The sequence below is a fragment of the Acromyrmex echinatior genome, chromosome 7 (genome assembly GCF_024713525.1).
Source record: "Acromyrmex echinatior isolate Ae372 chromosome 7, ASM2471352v2, whole genome shotgun sequence".
Classification (NCBI taxonomy): Eukaryota; Metazoa; Arthropoda; class Insecta; order Hymenoptera; family Formicidae; genus Acromyrmex; species Acromyrmex echinatior.
This window is the reverse complement of record NC_141858.1, coordinates 2,883,628-2,909,803: the sequence shown is the minus strand read 5'-3', so window position 1 is coordinate 2,909,803 and position 26,176 is coordinate 2,883,628. Positions and strand designations below refer to the sequence as shown.

The following is a 26,176-nucleotide window of genomic DNA, read 5'->3' as shown; positions in this document are numbered from 1 at the left end:
ATGCTGTCGTATTATAAAACAAAACGTATGTAAAAACAAACACATGAAAGAGTACGAGACGCGATTCATTATTATTGACGAAGCATTTCGTCGTGTCGTATATATAAAAAAATTACGGAACGCGATTCATTACCGCTGACAAAGTGTTCGAGTACACATCGATTTTTTTTATTTTCCTACTGCGTGTCGTATACTTGTGCCACATCGCGATGTCCCCCGCGTTCGTCATCGTCGTCGTCGTCGTCTTCGTTACACTTACTACGAGAACAGCGTCAACGATAGCGACAAATCGTCAAGGCATAGATACTGAAACAATTCTATATCTACAAAAGTACGGCTACTTGCGTAAGAGTGAAAACAACACACAATTATCATTTGAAGAGGAAGAACTTAAACAGGCGATTTCATTATTTCAAGAATATTATCAAATACCGGGTGATGGTACATTAAATAACTATACGTTGTATCAAATACGTAAACCACGGTGTGGTCTCCCGGACATTTTGCATCACGAACATAATACAGGTAGGAGGAAATGGGCAAAAACACATCTCACGTGGAACTTTCATTTGGCGGATGTGCACATCTTGACAACTACCGCATTCGCGTTCTCGCTATGGGCAGCGAATTCGTCTTTAACGTTTCAACGCAAAACGTTAAATCCCGACATCTTAATATCTTATCGTAGTGGCACACACACGTACGCTAATCGTAAACGCAACGAGGAAATTTGCTCCTCCTCGTTCGATGGACCTGGTGGAGTACTCGCTCACGCGTTCTATCCTTCAAATGTTGTTAATTACACCGCTGAAATACACGTGGATGCTGCAGAACCATGGCATATATATCTAACCGAAAAATCTGCTAGTAACAAGGATTATCTGCTTAATACATTAACGCATGAAATTGGACACGCATTAGGATTAACACACAGTTCACATGAAGATTCCATAATGTTCGCATATGTCACTGCTAAGAATAAGGATAAAATCGTTAGACTCAACATAGAGGACATTTTAGCCATTCAACAACTCTATGGAGATAAAAATTCAAAACCGACAACTACACAACCATCACCAATGTCAACAACAACACCACCAAGTACCGAAATTACAACAAATAAACCCGACAACATAGATCTCTGTAGTTTACAATATGTAGATACGATATTGGTATTGCATCATCGAATATTCGTCACGTACCAACGTTATGTATGGTCGATAAATATAGACGATACAAAATACGACGGACCATACATACTAAACAGCTACATGGATTTCCTTCCGAAGAATTTCTCCTTATCAGCCGCGTATCAAAGACCTTCGGGTGAACTAGTACTGTTTATAAATAATATTGTCTATATGATCGAGTACCCCAGTTTCAAATTGAAAGAAGGTTGGCCAAAACGTATCTCGAGTCTAGGATTTCCCCCGAACACTTTCATCGATACCGTAGTAAATACTAACAGAGGACAAACCTACGCGATTTTCAATGGTAATGACGTGGCGCAGATAGACGAATGTAGTATGACTGTTCGCTCGTTTCAACAGTTACAAGCGGTATTCCCAGGAATACCACCAGCTCCGACCTTGGCCTTCCGATATATAAATGGTAATCTGTACTTTGCCAAACAACAACAATTTTACACATTTAACGAGTTCACGAAAACCGTAACAGAAGTTAGTAAATTTAATATAAACATACTCAACGTTGAATGTTTGCGAAACGGGTTATTACAACAAATGCAGGATATCTTGGATCGATTATTTCAATCGAGTAATACATATTAACAAAACATACACCGGGAAATAAGACGAAGAAGGAGGAGGAAGAGGAAAGGGCACATATAATATATACTATAATAATTTTAAACGATCAGTACGAAAAGAACGATCATTCCGACAACATCGTTCGTACGCACTTTCCAAGCTTTTTTTTCTCGATCGTGAGAATGTTCAACAACGCGGATATTATAAATTATCTTATGGAACAGGACGATCGCGATGAACAAAGCACGAAGAAGAAAAAAATAGTCGACGAATCAACTGATGTGAATCCAGATAAAGATAATATATCAAATAGGTAGATATTCTTTTTCCCTTTTGCGTCTCTCTCTCTTTTCCATCTGCCAATTTCTTTTTTCCATAATTACAGACATCAAATCGCACATCATCCTACCGTACGCATTCTCGAGAGAAGATATCCGTTAACTGCAACTGGCTATAAATACTTGAACATTGGTATCAATGTCACACTCCCTTCTTGCGTGACTATCATTTTGGGAGATTGTCACGGTAAAGAGATTCCGATTTCACCGGACATCTGGAAAGAGCTTCTCGAACAAAAACACGTCATTTTGTCCCTTTTGCAGTACGACGAAAATAATAAAGGAATACGTGCGCCGTCACCAATGTACGTTGGAAATCTAACGTTATGCTTCGGACGAATTAATAATCTACCAATACTGCGTCTAGAAACAAGTACAGCTCGTCTATCCATGTCGAAAAGTACTGTACTTAATATATTTAATCTCGAACACTGTGTGAATCGTCTCATTTCCTCTCTAACCGCAATGACCGATAACGTCGATAAAAAATTTTCACGACTTCTTGCTATCGCGTCCACTGTCACGAAATCTGCGAACGTGCTAAAAACGATGTACGATAACTATTCCTTCGACCGCAACGACATACTCGATTGCGAGTTGATCGCTTTGATTTTCGGAGAACGTTAATTGTATATATCAATTAATGCTAGCGATGAACCTATACGTTTTTACAATATATGAAATTATTTTGTACTGTACTTAATATATATTTAATTTCAAACACTGTAATCGCGTCGTCTCATTTTTCCTCTAATCTACCTATGTATCCCTATCTATTTTATATACAATTTTATCAGAGAAAAAAGAAACTCGCGCTAACGCAAACTTAATAGAAAAAAATAGCAAATAGGAAGACGGAAACGGATGTGGACTCGTACGATATATATATATAATTACTCGCACTAAACGAACGTTAGTAATGAAAAAAACGTGTAAGCTTATGTTTCTTCATTCGTAATTTGGTCGAAATTGATAAAAAAAGTATGGCGGACCGTGCGAACATTGACGCCGTAGTCAATTATTAGAAACGTGAACGCGGAACAATTCGAAAATATTATAGACGAAATGTTCGAGGAAATTGATTTTAACGTGGATGAAAATTCCAACGATTCTGGTTACATTAGTGATTTTAACGAACACGCTTTTTAAGGATGCGGTGAAAAAATTTAAACGTTGGTGCGAGCGAGAGCAACTTGATGGGAGCGAGAACTACAATCCGTATCTTAAAGGAGGTAAGATTATATTATTATATTATATTTACAGTGAGTGAGAAACGCGAGTTGGTACGAGCGAGAGCGACAGGGGAAGAAACATATGTAAAAAACTGCGTGACGGATTTCGCTATCCTTTTTTTTATTACTTTTTTTTGTTTATTAAACTAACAACGCAACGACAACGTTGGTGCGAGCGAGAGCGACAAACGAAACGTAACGTTGGTGCGAGCGAGAGCGACGGTAAAAATGGAGGACCGTATCTTTAAAGGAGATAAGACTACATTATTATATTATATATTTACAGCGAGTGAGAAACCCGTTGGTGCGAGTGAGAGCGACGGCACGCACGCGGGAAGAAAAACGCGCGAATCCCCTCAGTCGCTCGCCCACTCTCAAGCTCGCCGGATCATCGTCGTCGCGACGCGTCACGCCGTGACGTCACCAGCTCACACACACATGCGCCCGTGGGGACGGGGGCCGGGGAGGAAAACCGCGAGAGGTGGTGGGAGGCCATAGCAGCTCGCTCATTGGCTGCCCCCCCGCACCACAATACCCCTCTCGCCCAGTTTTCCCCCCGGCCCCTCACCCCGCGGCTTGCCCCATGGCTTAGAATATACATAGATATGCTACTGATATTTTATACCAAAATGGATCATAAAAGATTACAAATTGTTAATTTTTTGATAAGTAAACTTTTATATGCACAATAATTAGAGAAACTTTAAATTCTATTCTTTTCAACAAAACTTTTTACATAGTTTATTTTTACTCTCCACTTTATAAAAAAGGATGAAATTTAATTTAAAAATTAATATTTTTCTCCCACCTACATCACCTACGTTTTAACTCTCCTTCTCCCTCTCTCTCTCTCTCCCTCCTTCCCTCCCTCTCTCTCTCTCTCTCTCTCTCTCTCTCCCTCTCTCGTAACTTATTTCTTTTACACTAAAACTTTCTTTTACGCTAAAAGTGTAAGATATATACATCTATATGAAAAAATATATAAATTTTACCACGATTTTTCTTTCCTATCTTTCTTCTTTTTTTCTTATCTTTCTCTCGTTTTTTGTCTCTCTCCTTTTGTCTGAGATAGAAGACGAAAGACAGAGTTTAGAAGAGAGATTCTAAATTCTGTCTTTCGTCTCCCATCTTTGTTTTCTCCTGTCACATCTCTCATCTTTAATCTCTCTGGTTTCGTCTCCCATTTCTATTCTTCATCTTATCTCATATTTCGTTTTGTTCCTCTTCTTCTTTTAGTTTCATTCTCGATTTTTATCTCGTCTCTCTGACCATCTCATCTCTCTTTCGTTTCATCTCTGGTCTCCTTTTATTCTCACTGTTGTCTCTATCTCTTTCATTTTCTTTTTGTCTCACTCTCATCTCGCGTCTCTTTCTTATTTCCAATGTCTTGTCTTGCTTCTGTCATCTCTTTCTTGTCGTTACTAAAAAATGAATAGTTTAAGATATTTGATATGTACCAAAATGAATCATAAAATATCTCAAATTATTAATTATAATATTGAAAAATATTGAATTATCTTTTGAAACCAACATGTGCCGAGTCAGATTTCCGAGTTTTAATTTCAAATTTTAATTTGTAACGACTACTATGTTTTTACAATACTGACGATGATTTAAATTATTACGATTGCAACAGTTATGCGCTTACTTACCATCTTTCACCCACTCTGCTTTGTAACTTTGCAGCACAATATTAAGATGGTGAACATGGACGCGACTCGTTCTATCTGGCTGTAATTGAATTGTTTCTTCTACAATATTCGCGGAATTTTATATATTATAATTATTGCTTGCTAACTCCTATATGGCTCTTAATAAAATTACTTGGTTTTAGTACAGGTTGTAGTTTAATGATATTGACGACACGTAACTTTCAGAATATTCTAGTAAAGATATATAAATTGGTACAAATTATTATCTTCTAAATCCTTGGCTTTTCTTTTCAGGCTTTCCAATAAATCTGAAAATAAAATACAGTACAAAGAATCGTAAAGAATAGTAAAGATTGTAAAACTTATCTGATACGATATTGAAGAGAAATCTTTAACACTTTGAAAAGAGATATCTTTTACACTATATTAATTTGAATACATACACAACCTCAATCGTCACATTTATCAAAGTAAAAATTTTGCAAAATCTCCACGATGACAGCTGCTTATGAAGTAAGCGCAGCGAGAGAACCAATCAACGTTGCGGCAACAATTAAAGTTTGAGAGATGCGAACAACTCGACTTAACATTTCCTTTTTTAAATCATTATTTGATCTACCTAATGATACACCACTTTTCCTTTAATACTATCTCTATTGAATTCGTTTTGTTCTTCTATCTTTTTCCAAAATTCGTTTTCATTTTCAACATCTTTCCTCTGTACATTATATATCCTTATATTTAATTTTTTTAACTTCGGTGTTTGTATTACGTATTTTTCTTCTAGATCTCTCACTATTTTATTTTTTAATTTATCTGTTTGACTTTTATTTTTGTAACCTACAATTACGGTTCCTCTTGTAGTTTTCTTCATTTTTGTTTTTCTTACTCCTAATTTTGCAATGTCTATTTTATTTTTTAGTTCACTCTTCTTATTTTCACTTGAAAAGTGAAGAGTTTTATTGTCCTCCTCTTTTCTCGGTTTTACAATTAATATTGGCTCATTTTTTTCCTTATTCTTATTGGCAATTTCACTGTAACCTTTTTTTCTATCTTCCATTTCAGCATTCATCCTCAGCACTTCCTTTCTCACTGCTACTTCTACATCCTCCAATTTTACTTCTTTCCAATACTAAAATTCCTCTTTTATCATATTCATTTCTTCCTCAATATTAGTTTCTTTGATCATTTCTCTAATCACGTCTTTGCCCAGTACTTCATTCTGTATTCCTTTTATAACTTTATAACATTAGATCAATTTTATTGTTCATTGTACTTTCCGCTGTTCTTCCGCTCTCAGTCTCTGATATTTTAAATCCTCCACTATTATCTCCTGAATTATTTCTATTGTCATGAGTTCCACTTCTTATTTTACAGATTTTTCCCTTACAATAATATTCATTCGACGCATTATAAATCTTATGCAATTTTTGGATGAAAGACTTTGTCACGCGAAATGCATTTGTAAGCTTCGATTTTAATCTACTTTTTGCATTGCACATTATTTGTGTATTCATTATTGTTTATTATTATCTGCATCGTTTTCTTTGTTTCAAATTTTGTCCCATTATCCTCACTCTATTTATCTGTTTATTGTCACCGACATTTCATGCCGATCCCTTCTCCATACAGTCGTTATCTCAGGATATCCAATCAGCGTTTATCAATTGTTTTCAATCACTGTTTGTTAAGATTACAAAAAAATTATTTGCTTTAGACTCCGCGTCCCTGAATTGCATCCCTCCATACTCGACTTGTATGCACAACGTGTCCTTTGTTACTGCATGCAACGCGTCCATTATTATTAGGCATCTACCTCTCAGCGTGTGCAGTCGCACCACTCTCGCCCGACATTTTCGTTCCTCTGTTATTAAACACAGCTATTCGGGAAGGTGATATCATAGAATCGTGTCAAATTTCAAGTGCTTCTTAAAATCAATAAAAATGTTAATTAAACTAAAAGACCTGTGTCTTGATTACGTCACCACCGAGATATTATGGCAAGCAACGCGTGAAGGGCGATCGAGCCTGCAGTCCAGCTTCGCAGAGGTCACAAATCATCGCATTAACCAGAAGCTTGGGCAATATGTACCAAAGTTTGATCCTTCGAGCCGGATATTCCACTATTCCATGCCTGCCGAATACGCTACATAGCATATCATTCGTCAAAACCTCGAACGAAGCCTTGATATCATCCACGTACTTAAGATGACTTTCCTTTTACCAATGTATCGGCAGCCATATTTCTTCTCGCTATACTAGACAAACAACCAAAGAGAAGTCCTGCGCAAGAAACTGTCTCGATGAACCTTCTGTAGACATTCATCGAGACGTCGATTCTCTTCTTACGATGAGACGCAGGGCTGCGTTCTTTGATTATGTATTATAAGTATATTTGTAACACATAGGTAAAGAAAGCCATCAAAACTTAGAGCCGATTAGAGATTTGTCGCCTATCTTCCTTCAAATATATTTATAATCTAAATCCGAAATGAGTGTAAACGTTTCCGTTCTCAAAAGACACCGAGCCACCGTTAAAATTGCATGTACGCGCATAAAAAATTACGTCTTGACAATATTCCGTCTTTGACTCCTGCAATAGTGTCGGAACTCGAAGAACGTAAATTTAATTAGACCGCTATTGATTCGAGTACGAGAACATTCAAACACAGATTGAACACGATGAACACGAGAGTAATGATAGAATTGCATTTGAGGAAGCTTTTTATACTCTGGCAGCTAGAATACGAGAACTAATGCGTAACAATTTCGTAACCTAACGGCGTCTCCAGCGCCGTCCAACATATCAGAAACGTCGGAATCGCTTCTCAACATAAGATTGCCTAAGCTAGATCTTCCTAAGTTTTCTGGAAAGCATAAAGAGTAGTTTTCATTCCACACATTTTTTGCCATTATACACGCGAATAAATCGCTTAGTAACATTCATAAATTACAATATCTGAAAACCGCGCTTGTCAATAAAGCAAAGTAATAAGCTCGAAATTTCTGATGAGAACTATGATGTTGCGTGGAACCTTTAAAAGAAAGATACCACAACAAGCGAGTCATCGTCCAAAAGTCATCTCAGGCACATTCTTGAATTACCAATTATGACGAAAGAAAATGTTTCAGAGCTGCGACAAATCGCAGATGGTGCTACGTATCACATACATGCATTAAAGGCTTTGAAACGCCCTACCGATGTCTGAGATAACCTCTTAGTTTATATTCTCACTTCTAAGCTTGACACAATCACAGCGCGAGAATGGCAATTCTCCCTTTCAGGCTCCGAGTTGCCTTACTTTGAAGCAATTTCTCAACCCATGTTGTCAGATTCTCGAATCTATTACCAAGACGTCAAATTCCCTCACAAAATATATGCCTTCACGGCACAATTCAAATAATAAGCAGAGGACTTCTTGCAACGCATCTGTAAATGTAAAATGTTATTATTGTCAAGGAGAACAAACTCTATTTATCAATGTAAAATAACAATTTCTAGCTATGTATTCCCAAAAGGATATCGGAGTTACGTTCGAGGAAGGTCTGTTTAAATTGCTTATGATCAACAGCACATGTTGCGAGTAAATGTCCATCAGGAACGTGCAGAACTTGCTCTCGCAAACACAACACATTGTTGCATATTTCGACGCCTCCTAATTAACCTAAGCTTAATGAGGCCGAACAACAGGAATTCCCTATCCGTGAGTCAGCCATTACAAATGCTTTGGATATTGTGGTCGCTCACGCTTCAAATATAACTAGTAGCAATCACGTATTTCTCTCTACTGCCATCTTAATTCAGGATAATAATTCGCTAAAGCCGAATATTACTAGATTCTGATTCTCAAGCCAACTTCATTTCACGCGATTGCTTTAATTCATTGGGGTTAAGTTTACGTCCTATAAATATTTCTATTTCTGGCATTGACGGTACTGTAACGCACTCTCATCAAGCAGTTCAAATAAAATTAAGCTCAAGGATAAGTTCATATTCAGCCACCATTGATTATATCGTAACGAATCGAGTATCAGACATGTATTCACCATGGCGCGGTCGGTCTTCAAATTACCGCAAAATATTCTATTAGCTGATCCTAATTTTCACGTTTCATCAAAAATAAATATATTAAGTGTAGTAAAACGAAATCCATTATTTTTCCAATAGATGGCTTTAGTAATCTGTATCACGCGTAGACGAGATACAGATTACTAAAGCCATCTATTGGAAAAATAATGGATTTCTTTTTACTACATCTAATATAATCGGAGCGGAGATTTTCTGGAATCTCGTATGCATAAGTCAAATCAAGGCTTTAAATGAGCATCCAACATTGCAAAAAACATGGCTCAGATGGATTCTAGCGGGCCAAATGGGACTTTAACGCACATCCGAAAGATACAATTTCTCGGTATCTGTAGCTTGTCACAATCTATATTCATGGCAAATTCTTGGTAATTTTGGGCACGATCAGACATTGAACATTGGCTTGGAAATTGGAGCACCTCGACTTTACATGAACTTGGCAAATACTGTGAATCTTGTTTTCAACCTCGTTTAGACCGATCACAATTTCGAAAGACCTATTTCTTTTCAGCCCTAGTTTGTTGTACGCAGCTTGAGTGACAAAATTTGTTTCACTGGCACTATCAAGAAGTACGCAAATCGGAATTAGCGAGCCATTATATCGCGTTGCTTCTAACCTTGCAGTGGCCATGAGAATTCGTCGCCTTTTTATCTTGTGATATGCGTGATAAACCGCTACATTAGCAACTAATTGATGATTGTTGTCCTGTGGCTCTGAGTCCTTGTCAGTCTATAGTTGATGACATAATATATTGTGCCTCCCATTACATTCTCAACAGGAACCCCTTTTGCATGCCTTTACTTGATGGTCGTTTCTGAGGTAATTTATGCATAACTTTAGACGCTTAACTTCCTTGATGCGATCGGCAATCGACAGAGCTAGAAATTTCTTATAAACAAATAAAAGATGTGACCTATCGTAGAGAAAATACTTACCCGTATTCAGAAAAGAAGTTAGAGAACTTGTTTTGAGATTTGCAGCACTTTCCAGCTTGCGATTTAGAGTGTCCATGAGAGCCCTTGCTACGCAGCTCCCTTTCCTTGAGAGCTCTGTCATTCGATCGTGACTCGGTACGCTCTAAAATGAGGCTTCTATTTTTTAGAAATTCCAGCATGTCATTTAATGTCACTGTTTTGCTAGACTTTGTTTCCTCTTCCCATGCTCGAAGAGTCTTCACATCGAACTTGTCTTCCATTATGTGCGTGATCAGATCATCCTAAGGATCGGTAGGTAATCCTAGAATCTTTAACATGCGTAGGTGCCTGGAAGTATAATCAATTAATTCGCGAAGAACCTTCGCTGACTCTTTAGCTACGACGGGCATTGTGAACAAACATTCAATATTTTCTTTCTTGAGCAATCTAGGATCATCATATCTACTTAGCAGTAATTCCCAAGCCGTCGAATAATTTTGACCCGTTAGCTCGATTGATTCAATAATTTTAGCGGCGTTCCCTGAGATTGATGAAACTAAATATTGAAACTTTTTGAGACATCATACAGTTGCGGTCTAACATGTATGATTGATCGAAAGCTGTCAGAAAAAGCTTTCCAATCCTCGATTTTGCCATCAAACCTAGTTTGATGGTAGGCAACTTTACTCTAATATCTGTGCTAATCATGCCTGCATTGTTTGTCACGCGGTCAAGTATGTTGGTTTGTCGCGCGAGAATGGCCGACAACGTCTCGTTATTACTACGCGGTGTCATGGCGTCCGCGCCTTCGTGCTGAGCATCGCGACGCATTTGTTCCATTGGTTTGCTTGGTTTGCTGTTGCAATAATCGAGTAACCGTGTCTGTTTCTCGCGGTACAGCGTCCGACGCCGACGATAGCTTCATGCATCGCTTTAACATAGATTTTACTTCAAAATACCTTTCTTCGAAACATTCTTGCTTTAGTGCGTCCTCGTTGAATTCGCCCTCTTTTTCTAGTAATTACTTTTGTATGGAAATCGTTATACGTATCTTCTAATTTCTCCAGCCTTGCCTCTGCTTGTTCCTCGTCAAACTCAATGCCTGTTTCATTGGTTTGCGTCACTCTCGTTCGTAGTCTCGTTAATCTCGCCTTGATATAGTTTCGTACTCGACGAAGCCATCTTTGAAATCGTTTCTTTGGTTTCTTTGGATTCGAGATTTGATTGGAATTGCGGTGCGTTATCCAAAGGTAATAATTTTCGAATGCTGGACGTAATGCCAGACGTGAAATCCGGCTCGAAGGACCAAATGTTGTGTGTGTGTGTGTGTGTGTGTGTGTGTGTGTGTGTGTGTGTGTGTGTGAATGTTTAACTCGATACAGTTTTCACTTATAGCTTTATCTTTAATAGCAATCGCGGACTTTTGCACGCCTTCTCGTCTCGCATGGAAGTGATTCAGCGTCATCACACTCGCTACCGTCGCGCCAATACTCGTGTACACTCCCTCTCTCGATAACGGGTCTTACTATGACGGGACTTATCAGCGCGGGCGCGGAGCGCTTACATCGAATGAATGATTAACATAAATAGTCAACGCGCTAACATTATTCTCATCCAATATTCGCTCCATATTATTTAAATAATGTTTTAATAAGCATACATAATGTGTATACAATAAATAATTAACTATTGTAGGAAAATAAGGAGAACTGTGAGGTCATTTAAAATATACATAAACGACCGGAATTATGATAATAGTGGCACACTGAGTATTAGATTTGTAAATGAAGGATCCCGAGTTCAAATCTCGATAAACTTCGTTAATTTTTCCGCCGTCCCTACACTATATTGTAACAAAAGAAAAAGTAACACCTCTGTTAGACAAGCAGATGCAAATAGAAATCACAGTGTCAGCTGATTCCTTATAGAATCAAACAAATCTATGTTACAGCGCTATCAATCTTATAACTAAAAAGAATATTTTTTAAACAGCTGTCGGAATACAACTCCAGTTGTATTATAGTTCTGCGTGTGTGCCCTTGAGCAATAGGGATTTTCCTAGCATTCCCCGTTCTGATTTGCCGCGCTGGGTGATGGCGTAACTAGCGCGCCAACCATGGTGTACTGTGAGATGCAATTCGAACGCAGAGGACATCAGTTAGTTAATTGAATCTGTTCTGTGTTGTAGTTCTGTGTTGATTTAATTAGGAGTCTTCTTAAAGTATTTGTAGAGTCTTCTTGCATCGCGAACAGCAAAGAGATGCGAGTGATTAATCTTTGTAATATGCATTATTAATAAATGTATTACATTAAGATGTTGATTAACAGTTCGTGAATTTGATCATACAGTGTATACATACACAGTGCGACAAATATGTTCCCGGACACGAACCACATCTCAGCAACCAGTGGCGACATCTGTGCGTTCAAACATGCATTTTAAAGGTTGAACATTTTGCTATCATCTGTAAAAGTTTCATTCATTTTGGTTGACATATAACGAAGATATGACAGTTCATGTTAAACAAGATTTTGGTCGAGGTAGAAATTTTAATATGGAACAAAGAGCAGTGATTAAATTTAACGCAAAACTTGGTAAAAGTGCAACAGAAACATTCCGATCGATGCAACAAGTTTACGGCAGTCAATATCTAGGTCAGATGTTTTTGAGTGGCATAAGCGTTTTTTGGAAGGCAGAGAGACCCTTGAAGATGACAAAAAATCAGGACGGCCAATTTTGGTTCGAACACCCGAAATGATCGAAAAAGTAAGTGATTTTGTTGCAAACGATTGCAATGCATCACTAAAAATGATGGAGGAGGCTTTAAATATTAGTAGAGAAACGATTCGAACCATATTATATGAAGATTTGGGTAAAACGAAGGTTTATGCGAAGTTTGTTCCACACACATTAGGAAGCGATCAAAAATCAACGAGAATCAATTATTCCAGAGACATCGTCGCATCATTGCAGCCGCAGAAAATAATCCAAACTTCCTAAAATCAATTGTTACGGGTGATGAAACATGGTGCTTTCAATATGATCCAGAAACTAAGCGTCAAAGTGCGGAATGGAAGTCAAAAAATTCACCACAAGCAAAAAAAATACGAAAAGTAATCCACCAAAAATCAAAACAATGCTCATCACATTCTTTGATAGCAAAGGTATTATCCACAAAGAGTTTGTTCCAAGTGGCCAAACAATTACTGGTGCATATTATCTCGAAGTTTTAAAGCGATTGATGGGCAGAATTCATCGTATTCGCCCCGAATATCGTGATCCAGAAAATTGGTCTTTGTTGCATGATAATGCACCGAGTCACACTTCATTGATCGTCCGTCAATGTTTGGCTCGAAATCGTGTCTCTGTTAAACCATCCATCGTATTCACCTGATTTGGCCCCCTGCGACTTCTCATTATTCCCAAAATTGAAATTGAAATTGAAAGGACGCTTTTTTGATGACATTCCGATTCAATCAGCTTCTACACAGGCACTAGAGGCAATTCCGCAAACTGAGCTAGAATATGCATTTGAATCACTATTGAATCGCTGTAACAAGTGTATTGAAGTCAGAGGAGAATATTTTGAATAATAAAACCAAAAAATATGCATATTGTTGTTTCAATTATGATTTTCAGGCCCTGTTCGGGAACATATTTGTCGCACTGTGTACGTACATACGTACTAGGGATGCACTGGATACCGGATATGTATCCAATATTATTTGACTTCTGACGGATATTGCCGGATTTTTTATTTTTTTTATCTGGAGAGTCAGGTATTATTTTAAGTATTTTAATACCACCCAATTGCTTACTTTCATTGAAAACGATGATGAAATAGATGATGAACAAGTTGAGTACAAAGGAAATTTAATGACAGATCTAAGAAAAAAAAAATGTATTGAACTAAATTTGAGAAATATTTGGTGTTGCCTCTAATAAAAAAGAAAGACAATTCCATATTGTAGTGGAAAAAATATCATTCCGAATTTCTAAACTTATAAAAATCTTGTTTTAAAGTATCTAAGTGCATCCTCTTCAATAAATTCAGAAATACTGTTTAGTTCTGCTGGGAATGTTTATACTGAAAATCAAAATAAATTACATTTAAACAATGCAAAAATAATAATTTTTATAATGAAAAATTTAAATGATTAATTTTTTTTTTAATAATTGTTTAATATTACCAAGAAAGTTGATAATAAAAATATTGTTTTTGTCAAAGTAAATAATAATATTTTGTCTTCTTTATTTGATTGATAATTTTGTTATTTTGTTTTTTAAATATTGGAACATTTTTCTTACCGGATAATATCCCGCTTACCCGACGGATTATTCGGTATCCAGCCGCGAGAGTATATGTTTATCCGGTATCCGACTATTCGATAAAATCACTATCCGGTACATTCCTAATACGTACATACATACGTAAATATGTATGTACATACATAAATACATAGGGGAAACCGGGGACAAAGTAACATTTTAACTTGAAGTTATTATAACAATTAAAATATGATACTTACATTTAAAAAAAATATGTATTTTTAAATGTAAAATTTATTTAGCTACAAAATTCCTTTTGCTTATTTTGTTAAGTAACTAAAAAGAAAGTTATATTTGTTTAAAGACTATGATAAATTTTGTTATAACCGTCCCAACCCCCGGAGACGATAGTAACGGTTATAACAGTAGAGGGGGATTATTGTGCACATTTGTGTAAAGGTACAGAACACAATTACGCAAGTCATACTTTTTCTTGCAACTGCACGAATGGATAACTGGATCCTTTATAACATTTTTAAATTTTAATGTTTGTATAAAGACACTTCTTTTATATAATTTTTTTCTTTATCTGTCTTGTGTTTTCTTGTTAATGGGATTCTGTGAAGAAAAATAAAAATAACATTGTACAAAATAATATTAAAATAAAATCAAATAAGTTTGGAGATAATTGTAATGTTACAACTGACTCTAGACATTGATGTTATTATTCACTAATGATATTTTATGATTTATAGTAAATTTTTTAAATAGAAACCTAGATAAAGATCAACTCAAATGTGCAAACTATCAACACAGATAATCATTAAAATATATTATGATAATACATTATAAAAAAAAATTTTAGATTTTGTGCACGCAATAAAACTTACTTGATGCATGAAGAAAGTAATTTCTGCACTCGTGCATGTTCCGCAAAAATCAGTATGTAACGAACGATTCAATGCTGATCTGTCTACTGAATTTTATCATGCAGCCGCATACACATATCTATTATAGTATAAGAAATATTATCTATTATAGTTTAAGAAATAGTAACGATGTCTTTTTTTCCTGGTCTCCCCTATATACGTACATACAATAGTATATACCTACACACGTACGTATTTATGTATACCTAGACGCTATACTTTTATGTATAGCTTTTATCTTTGAGAAAGAATTTAAAGGCTATATCGGTCAAAGCAGCGCCTTTTAGATGTTTAAATAATTTCCATGTGAATTTATGTATCACATATGTAATTTGAATTACGCCGAGTTTATCAGCTAAATAACTCTAGTAATATCACAAATTAAATTAACAAATAATTTAATAATTTGATACTCAATTAGATATCCTATTTAAAGATGTTAATGTGTTAAAAATCTATAAATAAATTTATTGCGAAAAATATTACCTCGGCCGGAAGTCGAATCCGGATTTTCTGTGCAAGCATCTTAAGTCTTTAGGCCGAGCCCGCAATACTTGCAATCAATTCGATGCACTACATCAATAGGAGTTTGTCTTTTTATATTTTTACAAACTTACTTAGTTTGTTAAACACTATATATGCCATGTACAGTCGAGTCATACTTAAAAAGGTTCTTTATTTTTTTCCGAAATGTTAGCGATAATGGTACTGTAAAAAAACATTTTCTTTTATATTTAGTACCTGTATGCTAACGATATTCTGAATGATTTCGATTATTAGTTAATGTAAATTTCTTATGCAGTTTCATTTGGGTAGTGGAAAAAAATAAAATTAATGGATAATAATGGATATTATAATTTATTTCCTTTCTTCTTTTTTTTTACAGAATGTCATATTGGATTAAGAAATTGTAAAAATTATGAATGCATCGAATTGTAAAAATACAGGATACTGGATATCGAATATCCGGATAGAACATATGTAACATCGGATATCCGAGAAGACAATTTTTTCAAGTCAGATATCCGATATTTTCCGAATATTCGACCGGATTCGGAGAAAGTATTTTCTAAAAAAAAAAAACTTAGAGAAAAAGATTGTAATTTTGCAACAATGTATAATATATTACAACATCATAAATATGCATTCCTACTTATTTCTATAGAACATTTCTGTAGAACATTTGCATAAGGAAAATTCAATAATTTAATGATATCAAATTTCAACCGGATATATTCTCAAATATTGATAATATCCGGCTATCCGGTCGGATAGTAAAAAGATGTCGGATAATACTGGATACCCGATATTTTCCGGATATCCGGTACATCCCTAATAAAAATCTCTATTTCAAAAATATTTTTTATTCTCAGCATGTATTTCTCCTCACAGGCACGTATTAATGCATATACTTTAATTTTGAAAGATTTTTTAAAAATCGAAAAGAAGTTTTTCGCATAAATATTATTGTCTATAGTCGGTAAAATAGACAACTTTAGAAAGTCTTCAATATACAGGGCTCGTAAGTGCATATGAATATTTCAAGACCTAAATTCGTATACTGAAATAAGTAAAAGACGTCATATGGATATAAGTCATATATACCTTACAATTAGTTTTCAATTTATGGATAATTAAAGAATATGGATAATATTTGAAATGACTGTATCATGTTTTAACACACGCACTGTAATAACAATGGATAATATTTGTTAACATTAGATAAGGTTGAGATGTACGAAACCGTACATGTGTGTTAATGCATGAGTTCGAACATTTACTTAATCACTAATACAAAAACATAAATATAATAATATATAATTAAAACGAATGTGGTTTATAAATCGAAACTTACAAAAAGAAGAGCATAAAATCACAGAACAAGATATTGTTTGTGATATTTAATATATTATTACATTAAAAAATTTTTTAGACGTTTCGGCCACAATCTGGCCATCTTCAGGTTCACAAATATTCTTGAAACGCAGAATTATATATACCTGACATTAAATTCAGCCGTCATGTAATATAACTGTGTGTAAACGTGTTCTTTCATCTTGTGAAGGTGCATCACAACAATGTTGCAGCGCCAATTGTCATATTGCAAATTATGTAGAATAAGAATTTCCAGATTCTAATTTAAAAAATTAATTTATCATTAATATCTTCTAGTTAATAGTATGAGAATTGAATCGTTACTTATTTTACAGAAAAAATGATGAATCTTAAGCACTTCCGCAGATGGAAACTCGTCATGACATTGTGTATTATTATTGGCATATCATATATTTCACTATTTATATATATGTCAAAAGATTAGATTGTTCTAGAATTATTTATTAAGTGTGAGAGAGATCTTTCTTTAGAAAAGGAAAATATCGGGCAGACCTTCAGTCATTTTGCTTATTGATACTATTATATTTATTTGGCTTTTTATGTATATCATTTCAGAAATTCTTTTTTTCAATAATGATTAATCCATATCTAAAATTCTAATATTATCCCAATCTAATTCGTGCATCTTATTCAATTGGTGGCGTGAAACCACTGACATTTCAGAGATGGATCTTCTCTTATGTCAGTCTTATGTTCTTTGATTCGAGTTTTTTAATTTCCTTTTTGTTTGGCCAACATAAGAAGACATAATTTAAACAATTTATTTTATAAATCACTCCACAATGGTCTTCTTTACACAAACGATCTTTTCCAGTTTTAATAAATCCATTCAATTTATTTATAGGTTTGTAAGCAATATTAAAGCCCTGGCTATGTGATAATTTTTTTAATTTTTCCGATACTTTACTTAAATATGGTATATTATAAAAAACTTTTTCTTTAAATTAGAATTAGAATCGCTTTCATTATTATTACACTCACTATTTTTATCTAAATTCGTTATAAACAAAAGATAGTATAAAAGAAGGGCAAAGAGTCAATAACGTATAAAAGAATTTTTATTTAAATAAGCAAAACTAATAACATAATTAAAATAAAATAAAACTAACGTTTCAACTCCAATCGAGTCATTTTCAATGCAATCTTACAATAATATAAATATCGTTCTAAATTAAAAATTCGTACATAATCTTATAATATTCTTACAATTCCTTAATATAAAATTTTTTCTTTCTGTGTAATACGCTGCGAGTCATTTTTATCAAGAATTAAGAAAGTCATAAGAAAATTCTGGAAAAGTAACCGTAAACAAAAAGAATTAATATTAATCACATAAAAATTAGTACAATAATATGATAATATATACCTTAGTAAATCTGTTAAGAGTCCAATAATACATAACGAGAAAAAAATGTAAAATGTGATCCATTTCGTGGTACAATAAAATAGTCTTTTTAATTTAATAAGTTATTATAAGCAAATTTGCAAAGGTAACAAGCATTTGACTTACACGATGTCAAAAAACGAAATGTCAAGCAGAAAAACATTATCGAGAACGGAAAACGGTAAAATAGGAGGAAAAGAAAAGAAGCTGTTAGAAAGAAGAAAGAGAATGTATAATGTATCAGAATACAAATCCGGCAAAGATTTGTTTAATAGTCATTCTTACAGAAGACTTCAGAGAATTCAGTTTAATAATGTGAAAGCAATTTTGCAATTGGAGTTGAAGAATTCTTACAGGCATTTGCATTTTATTAGAATGAGCATCGTTGATTTTTCCTTTAAAATCCATTATGTTTTACCGTTTGCGAGTTTTTCAAATACTTAGATAATATTAATAGTTTTTACTTTTATCAACATACAAGAAAAATTGACAAGAAGATTCTATGGTTGAAGGAAAAAGATTTTAAAGATAAAAAAGCAAATATTAAGCCAATTTCTTATTGTTGTGCTTCGAATAATGAACTGCTTAATAAAATTACATCTAACAAGGTCATTAATAACATTCCTGTACAAAGAAATATATAGAAAAGATCCTATAGAAAAGATTCATATTTCGGCTGAACTGTTTGGAGATGCGGCTCCTCTAGACGTTTTAAATAATAAATGGTTCCTTAATTTAAGCAATGTTGACATGTCTTTAGAGGTCCAATGTCTGCTTCAGTTGGGGGAAGATTTTTGGTCTTCCTATTAATAAACAGAATATTGATAGAACATTGATAGAGTTTATTAAGAATATTGAGAATAATATTATTGGCTGTCGGAATAATATAATTAATTTTGTTAGAAATAATAGTATTTTAATTATGGATAAGTTTCGGAATGATTTTCCTAGGACCAGCTCGAATGACAAGTTATTATTCGATTGGTTTAAGACAACGAAATTATTTGTAAAAAATCATCCTGAAATATTAATTTCCAAAGCTGATAAGGGTAATGTCAAAATGCTCAAAATAAATTAGATTACATATCCAAGATGGAATTGATACTTTCGGATAAAAATAAATATGAGTTGATAACTAAAGATCCTACAAAAAAACTTACGTGTGATTTACGTAATTTGCTTAGTAGGTGGAAAGGAAAAGGGTTAATAGATGACTTGACGTATCGGAGGTTGCGTACGACTGATGGGATCATTCCTAGAGCTTATGGTTTGACGAAGATACATAAACAAAACTATCCTCTAAGAATCATTGTCTCATCTTTAAATAGCCCATTATATAATCTATCATTGTTTTTGCATAACATTATTACAGATTCTATACCAGAGACTCCTAATTTCATAAAAAACAGCTTTGACTTGATTAATAAACTTAAGAATGTTAAACTGAAACCAGATTCTGTTTTGGTTTCCTTGGATGTGGTATTTCTATTTATTAATATACCTATAGATTTGGCATCTGATAGTGTAGTTGTAAGGTGGGATGCTATCCAAGAAGACTAAAATTTCTTTGGACGAGTTTTTGATTGTCTTTCGGATGGTTCTAAATTCGACGGTTTTCATTTTTAATAAAAAAATATACAAGCAAATATTTGGGACCCCCATGGGTTCATCCTTGTCACCTGTTGTTGCAAATATTGTTATGCACGACTGTGAAAAAATGAGTATTGGAATGCTGCCTTGTCAACTGCTTTTATTATCGACACGTTGATGATATTATCTTAGCCGTTCCGTCTGAGAGTTTGTGATATTTTGGATATTTTTAATTCGTTACATACTAGATTGCAGTTCACCATGGAGATTGGCCTTGATGGAAAAATAAGTTTTTTACATATGATGTTGATTATTGAAGAACGGAATCTCATTTTTGATATATATCATAAAGCAACCCTTTCCGGCAGATTTCTTAATTTCCATTCACATAATCCACTTTGTCATAAAAGAAGTGTAATTTATGGAGTCGTGGATAAGATTTTTTGTTTGTGTTATCCGAAATTCCAACAAAATAATTTGATTGACGCTATTAAGATTTTTTTACAGAATGGGTATCCGTTACGTTTTATTTTTTCGACTATTCATAATAGAATCAAATATCACATTAATAAGATTAATAATTTAAATAAGAATAAGGATGACACTGAGAAGAAGTTTTTTACGATTCCATATGTTAATACGATATCCGAAAGATTTATACCTATTGTTAATATGTTTAATTGTAAATTGGCTTTTACTATTCCTAACACATTAAGAAGTTTCATAAGGACAGGAAAGGATGACTTAGAACACGTTCAGAATCAAAATGTGGTCTACAGAATATCTTGCGAGGATTGTGATGCCAGTTACGTTGGCCAAACTAAAAGACAATTAATGATTAGATTGCATGAACATGTTTCTGATATCAATATAAGTTCAAAATCTCCATCAGTGATTTCCAACCATCGTACTGAGGACAATCATAACTTTAAATGGGATAAAGTGGAAATATTAGATGTAGATCCTTCATATAATAAAAGGTTGATATCTGAAATGGTCCATATTAAAAAACAGAAGCATGGGATTAATAGACAAAATGACGGAATCTTTGCCGGATTGTATTCTGACATTATACATTCTCTTTCTCCTTTCTAACATCTTCTTTCCTTTTCCCCCTATTTTTTCGTTTTCCGTTCTCGATAATGTTTTTCTGCTTGACATTTCGTTTTTTGACATCGTGTAAGTCAAATGTGCCTGTTACCTTTGCGAATTTGCTTATAATAACTTATTAAATTAAAAAGAGTATTTTATTGAACCACGAAATGGACCACATTTTACATTTGTTTCTCGTTGTGTATTATTGGACTTTTAACAGATTTACTGAGGTACATTATCATATTACTAATTTTTATGTGATTAATATTAATTCTTTTTGTTTACGATTACTTTTCCAGAATTTCTGATGACTTTCTTAATTCTTGATAAAAATGACTCGCAGCGTATTACATAGAAAGAAAAAATTTTATATTAAGGAATTGTAAGAATATTGTAAGATTGCATTGAAAATGACTCGATTGAAGTTGAAACGTTTGTTTTATTTTATTTTAATTGTGTTGTATTAGTTTTGCTTATTTAAATTAAAATTCTTTTATACGTATTGGCTCTTTGCCCTTCTTTTATGCTACCTTTTGTTTATAAGTACAGAGCCTTTTTTATTATTAGGTGTTGGAATTAATTCGTAGCGTTTTACAAGTGATGGGAAGTACTTTCATTAATGTATTTTTTAATGCTCATGTGAAATAAATAACATTCTTTCATTAAAAAACGCTACGAATTAATTCCAACACCTAATACTTTGAAATTCGTTATATATTCTAAAGTTTTAATTCTGTTTTTATTGTCGAAAAAATGAATTCAAGAGGATAATCATTCATTAACAGAGGGTGAACTAAGTCAGAAATGTTTTTTTTTTTTTTTTTTTGAAATTTTGGATGGGATAAAAACAATATTCTATCTAATTGCCCGATGATTACACCTCTTTTATGTACTTACGGATGATTCGAGTAATAATTCAAATATCTCCCTGAGTTAGTAGGTTTTTTATAAATATCGAAGATGATTCTTCCTTCTTGTCTCATTAGTTTAACGTCTAAAAAATTAATGCCGTCTTCATCACCAAAGTCAACTGTGAATCTTAGCCTTTCATATTAAATAATTCCAGAACGTTCTCTACTTTGTCTTTATGCACGAACAATACAATATCATCAACATAATGGAAATAAAAAGACAAAATAATATTATTGATCATAATAATTTCTTGTTCTAACTCTTGTAGAACAATATTCGCTAATATAGGAGACAATGGAAAGCCCATTGCCAAAAATCTGTTTAAATATTTTTTTGTCAAATTTAAAAAATGTAGAGATAATTGTAATCATAATTGCTTTTACAAAATTTTGGCAGTCCATAAGATCCTGAAATTTTAATTACCAGAGTCGATAAACGCAACAGTACTTATGAATCGCGAAAGTTACAGAAGGAAAATGTACGAGATTCTCAATGACCAGAGCACATACATTTTAATAAATAAAGATCCCACTAAAAAAATAACGGAAATTAGCAATTTACTGAAAAATTGGAAAAACAAGGGGTACATTAACCTAAACATATATAAAAAATTGTATATATCGGACGGCGAATTTCCGAGTTCTTATGGACTGCCAAAAATTCATAAGGAATGTCATCCGCTGAGATTAATAGTTGGTTGCATAAACAATGCATTTTATCCATTGGCGACCTTCTTAAAGGATATTATAGATAATAATAACAAAAAGAATTTCAGTTATGTCAAGAACAATTTTGATATTGTGAATAAACTCAATGGAAGAGTAATTGATAAGAATTTCAGTATTATATCATTCGACGTGGTTTCGATGTACACGAACATTTCGACCGCTTTAGTATTAAAGAGTATTGAACATAGGTGGAACTTGATTGAAAACAAGACCTTTCCATGAGTTTGCCATAAAGCAATTATGATTATAATTATCTCTACATTTTTTAAATTTGACAAAAAAATATTTAAACAGATTTTTGGCATGCCAATGGGCTCTCCCTATATTAGCATTGTCCCCTATATTAGCGAATATTGTTCTACAAGACTTAGAACAAGAAATTGTTACTACTAATAATATTATCTCGTCTTTTTATTTCCATTATGTTGATGACATTGTATTAGAGGTGCATAAAGACAAGGTGGAGAATGTTCTGGAATTATTTAATTCATATGAAAGGCTAAGATTCACAGTTGACTTTGGTGATGAAAACGGCATTAATTTTTTAGACGTTAAACTAATGAGACAAGAAGGAAGAATCATCTTCGATATTTATAAAAAAATCTACTAACTCAGGGAGATATTTGAATTATTACTCGAATCATCCGTTAGTACATAAAAGGGGTGTAATCATCGAGCAATTAGATAGAATATTGTTTTTATCCCATCCAAAATTTCAAAAAAAAGAAACATTTCTGACTTAGTTCACACTCTGTTAATGAATGATTATCCTCTTGAATTCATTTTTTCAACAATAAAAATAGAATTAAAACTTTAGAAAATATAACGAATTTAAATAAAAATAGTGAGTGTAATAATAATGAAAACGATTCTAATTCTAATTTAAAGAAAAAGTTTTTTATAATACCATACTTAAGTAAAGTATTGGAAAAATTAAAAAAATTATCACATAGTCAGGGCTTTAATATTACTTACAAACTTATAAATAAATTGAATGGATTTATTAAAACTAGAAAAGATCGTTTGTGTAAAGAAGACCATTGTGGGGTGGTTTATAAAATAAATTGTTTAAATTATGTCTTCTTATGTTGGCCAAACAAAAAGGAAATTAAAAACTCGAATCAAAGACCATAAAACTGACATAAGAAGGTCCACCTCTGAGATGTCAGTGGTTTCACGCCACCAATTAAATAAGATGCACGAATTGGATTAGGATAATATTAGAATTTTAGATACGGATCATTAATGAAAAGAAGAATTTCTGAAATGATATACATAAAAAGCCAAATAAATATAATAGTATCAATAAGCAAAATGACTGAAGGTCTGCCCGATGTTTATCCTTTTCTAAAGAAAGATCTCTCTCACACTTAATAAATAATTCTAGAACAATCTAAACTTTTGACATATATATTAGGTGTTGGAATTAATTCGTAGCGTTTTACAAGTGATGGGAAGTACTTTCATTAATGTATTTTTTAATGCTCATGTGAAATAAATAACATTCTTTCATTAAAAAACGCTACGAATTAATTCCAACACCTAATATAAATAGTGAAATATATGATATGACAATAATAATACACAATGTCACGACGAATTTCCATCTGCGTAAAGGAAATGCTTAAGATTCATCATTTTTTCTGTAAAACAAATAACGATTCAATTCTTATACAGACTAGAAGATATTAATAATAGGTTAATTTTTTAAATTAGAATCTGGAAATTCTTGTTGTACATAATTTGCAATATAACAATTGGCGCTGCAACATTATTATACGATGCACCTTCACAAGATGAAAGAACATGTTTATACATAGTTATATTACATGACGGCTAAATTTAATGTCAGATATATGTAATTCTGTGTTTCAAGAATATTTGTGAATTTACTGAAGATGGCCAGATTGTGGCCGAAACGTCTAAAAAATGTTTTATTAATGTAATGATAAAAACACTACTTATTATTAAATATCACAAATAATATCTTGTGTTGTGATTTTATGCTCTTCTTTTTGTAAGTTTTGATAAACATAATAGACTAATGAAAGTCAGCAATGATAAACGGCGCAATTATTTAGTGAACAATCAATACTCAGATATTGGATTGATGTCTTCTTTATTTTGAACGTTTTGACTCTCTTTGGAGTCCTGCTCAGCAAGAATGATACAATTAGCTCACATGTCCATAATGTCTAAGTCACAAATTGATAAAGATGCAGCGATATTAATCTGATATTTTTTTTTAACAAATCTTAATTTAAAGTGATATATGCATAAACAATTCAAATGACTTACACGGAACATGAAGCATTGCACTGAAGCTTTGTTGAACATATTAAAACTTAAAAATAGAATTGTTAAAGTCAAATATAAAAATCACACATTTTTAGAATACACGTCGCTGTATGACGACGTGTCACTCAGATATGAACTATTCTCGAAGTAAGAGGTTACAAAGTAAACATTGAGGCAAATTTGCAAATATGACGAACGAAATACATGTATATAGTTGTTAAGTCAAACTGATGAAAACCGCAATAAATATAAATAAATATAAATAAATTATTGTATAAGAATTAAAAACTATTAAAATTATTAAAATTGTAAAATAAAGAATTATATAATAAAAAGAAAAAAAAGAAAAAATTCAATATAAAACATATTTCGTTAAAATTGTTACATTTTCGTCTAATAATACTTTGTCAAAATAAATTAATAAACTATAAATCTAAAAAGTTTCTAACATCAGTCAGAAGAAATGTTCAAGCATCGCTGCATAGGTATGATGCAGAGACCTTCTGTATCTGAACGTAAATTAAGGCCATTCCTTTACATGAATGCCATTTCCAAAATCAATCTTTTGTTCAAAAATTTCTCTTCATCTAAAATTTGGACGTTCTCCCAATAAAATTGGAATTTCTCCCAATTGCAGTCACGTGAAAATTCAATACGATTTTCAGTAATTACAGAGTGAGTGTCAATTTATATGTCTACGATGTTCAAATATTCTGCTGGGAAGTTTCCTGCATATTTGTTCTACATACGATGCATCGCAATCTTTACAACAAATCTTATAAATCACATTTGTATTATCAAAATTTTGGAAAAGCGTCCTTTTATTTAATTTGTTATCACTAAAAAACGCTAATTTTATGTTAGTGTCTTTACAAATCGACGAAAATTTCTTTGACATAGAATCAATATATGGTAACGAAAACTAAGTTTACCTAATGGTAACTAAACACGATCACTAACCGTATCGTGATTTGGGAAATTATTACTAAAAAATTTTTTGTTAAACCAATATTTTAGATGACTATTGATTGTGTCAACAACAAATTTTGTCGGATAGTCATTATTATTTTAATGTATAAAT

At 33.1% G+C, this 26,176-nt stretch overlaps 2 protein-coding genes across 3 annotated transcripts in view; both read left to right on the top strand.

Moving 5' to 3' along the window:
• LOC105155055 (uncharacterized) overlaps positions 1 to 26,176 on the top strand; it is a 556,628-nt gene that overhangs the window by 103,202 nt on the left and 427,250 nt on the right. The window lies entirely within an intron of this gene.
• On the top strand, positions 170 to 2,376 carry LOC105153425 (matrix metalloproteinase-14-like). The gene is made up of 2 exons (XM_087407889.1): positions 170 to 2,082; positions 2,155 to 2,376. The coding sequence occupies exon 1, from the start codon at positions 210 to 212 to the stop codon at positions 1,788 to 1,790; it is 1,581 nt and encodes a 526-aa protein (XP_087264015.1). The 5' UTR covers positions 170 to 209; the 3' UTR covers positions 1,791 to 2,082; positions 2,155 to 2,376.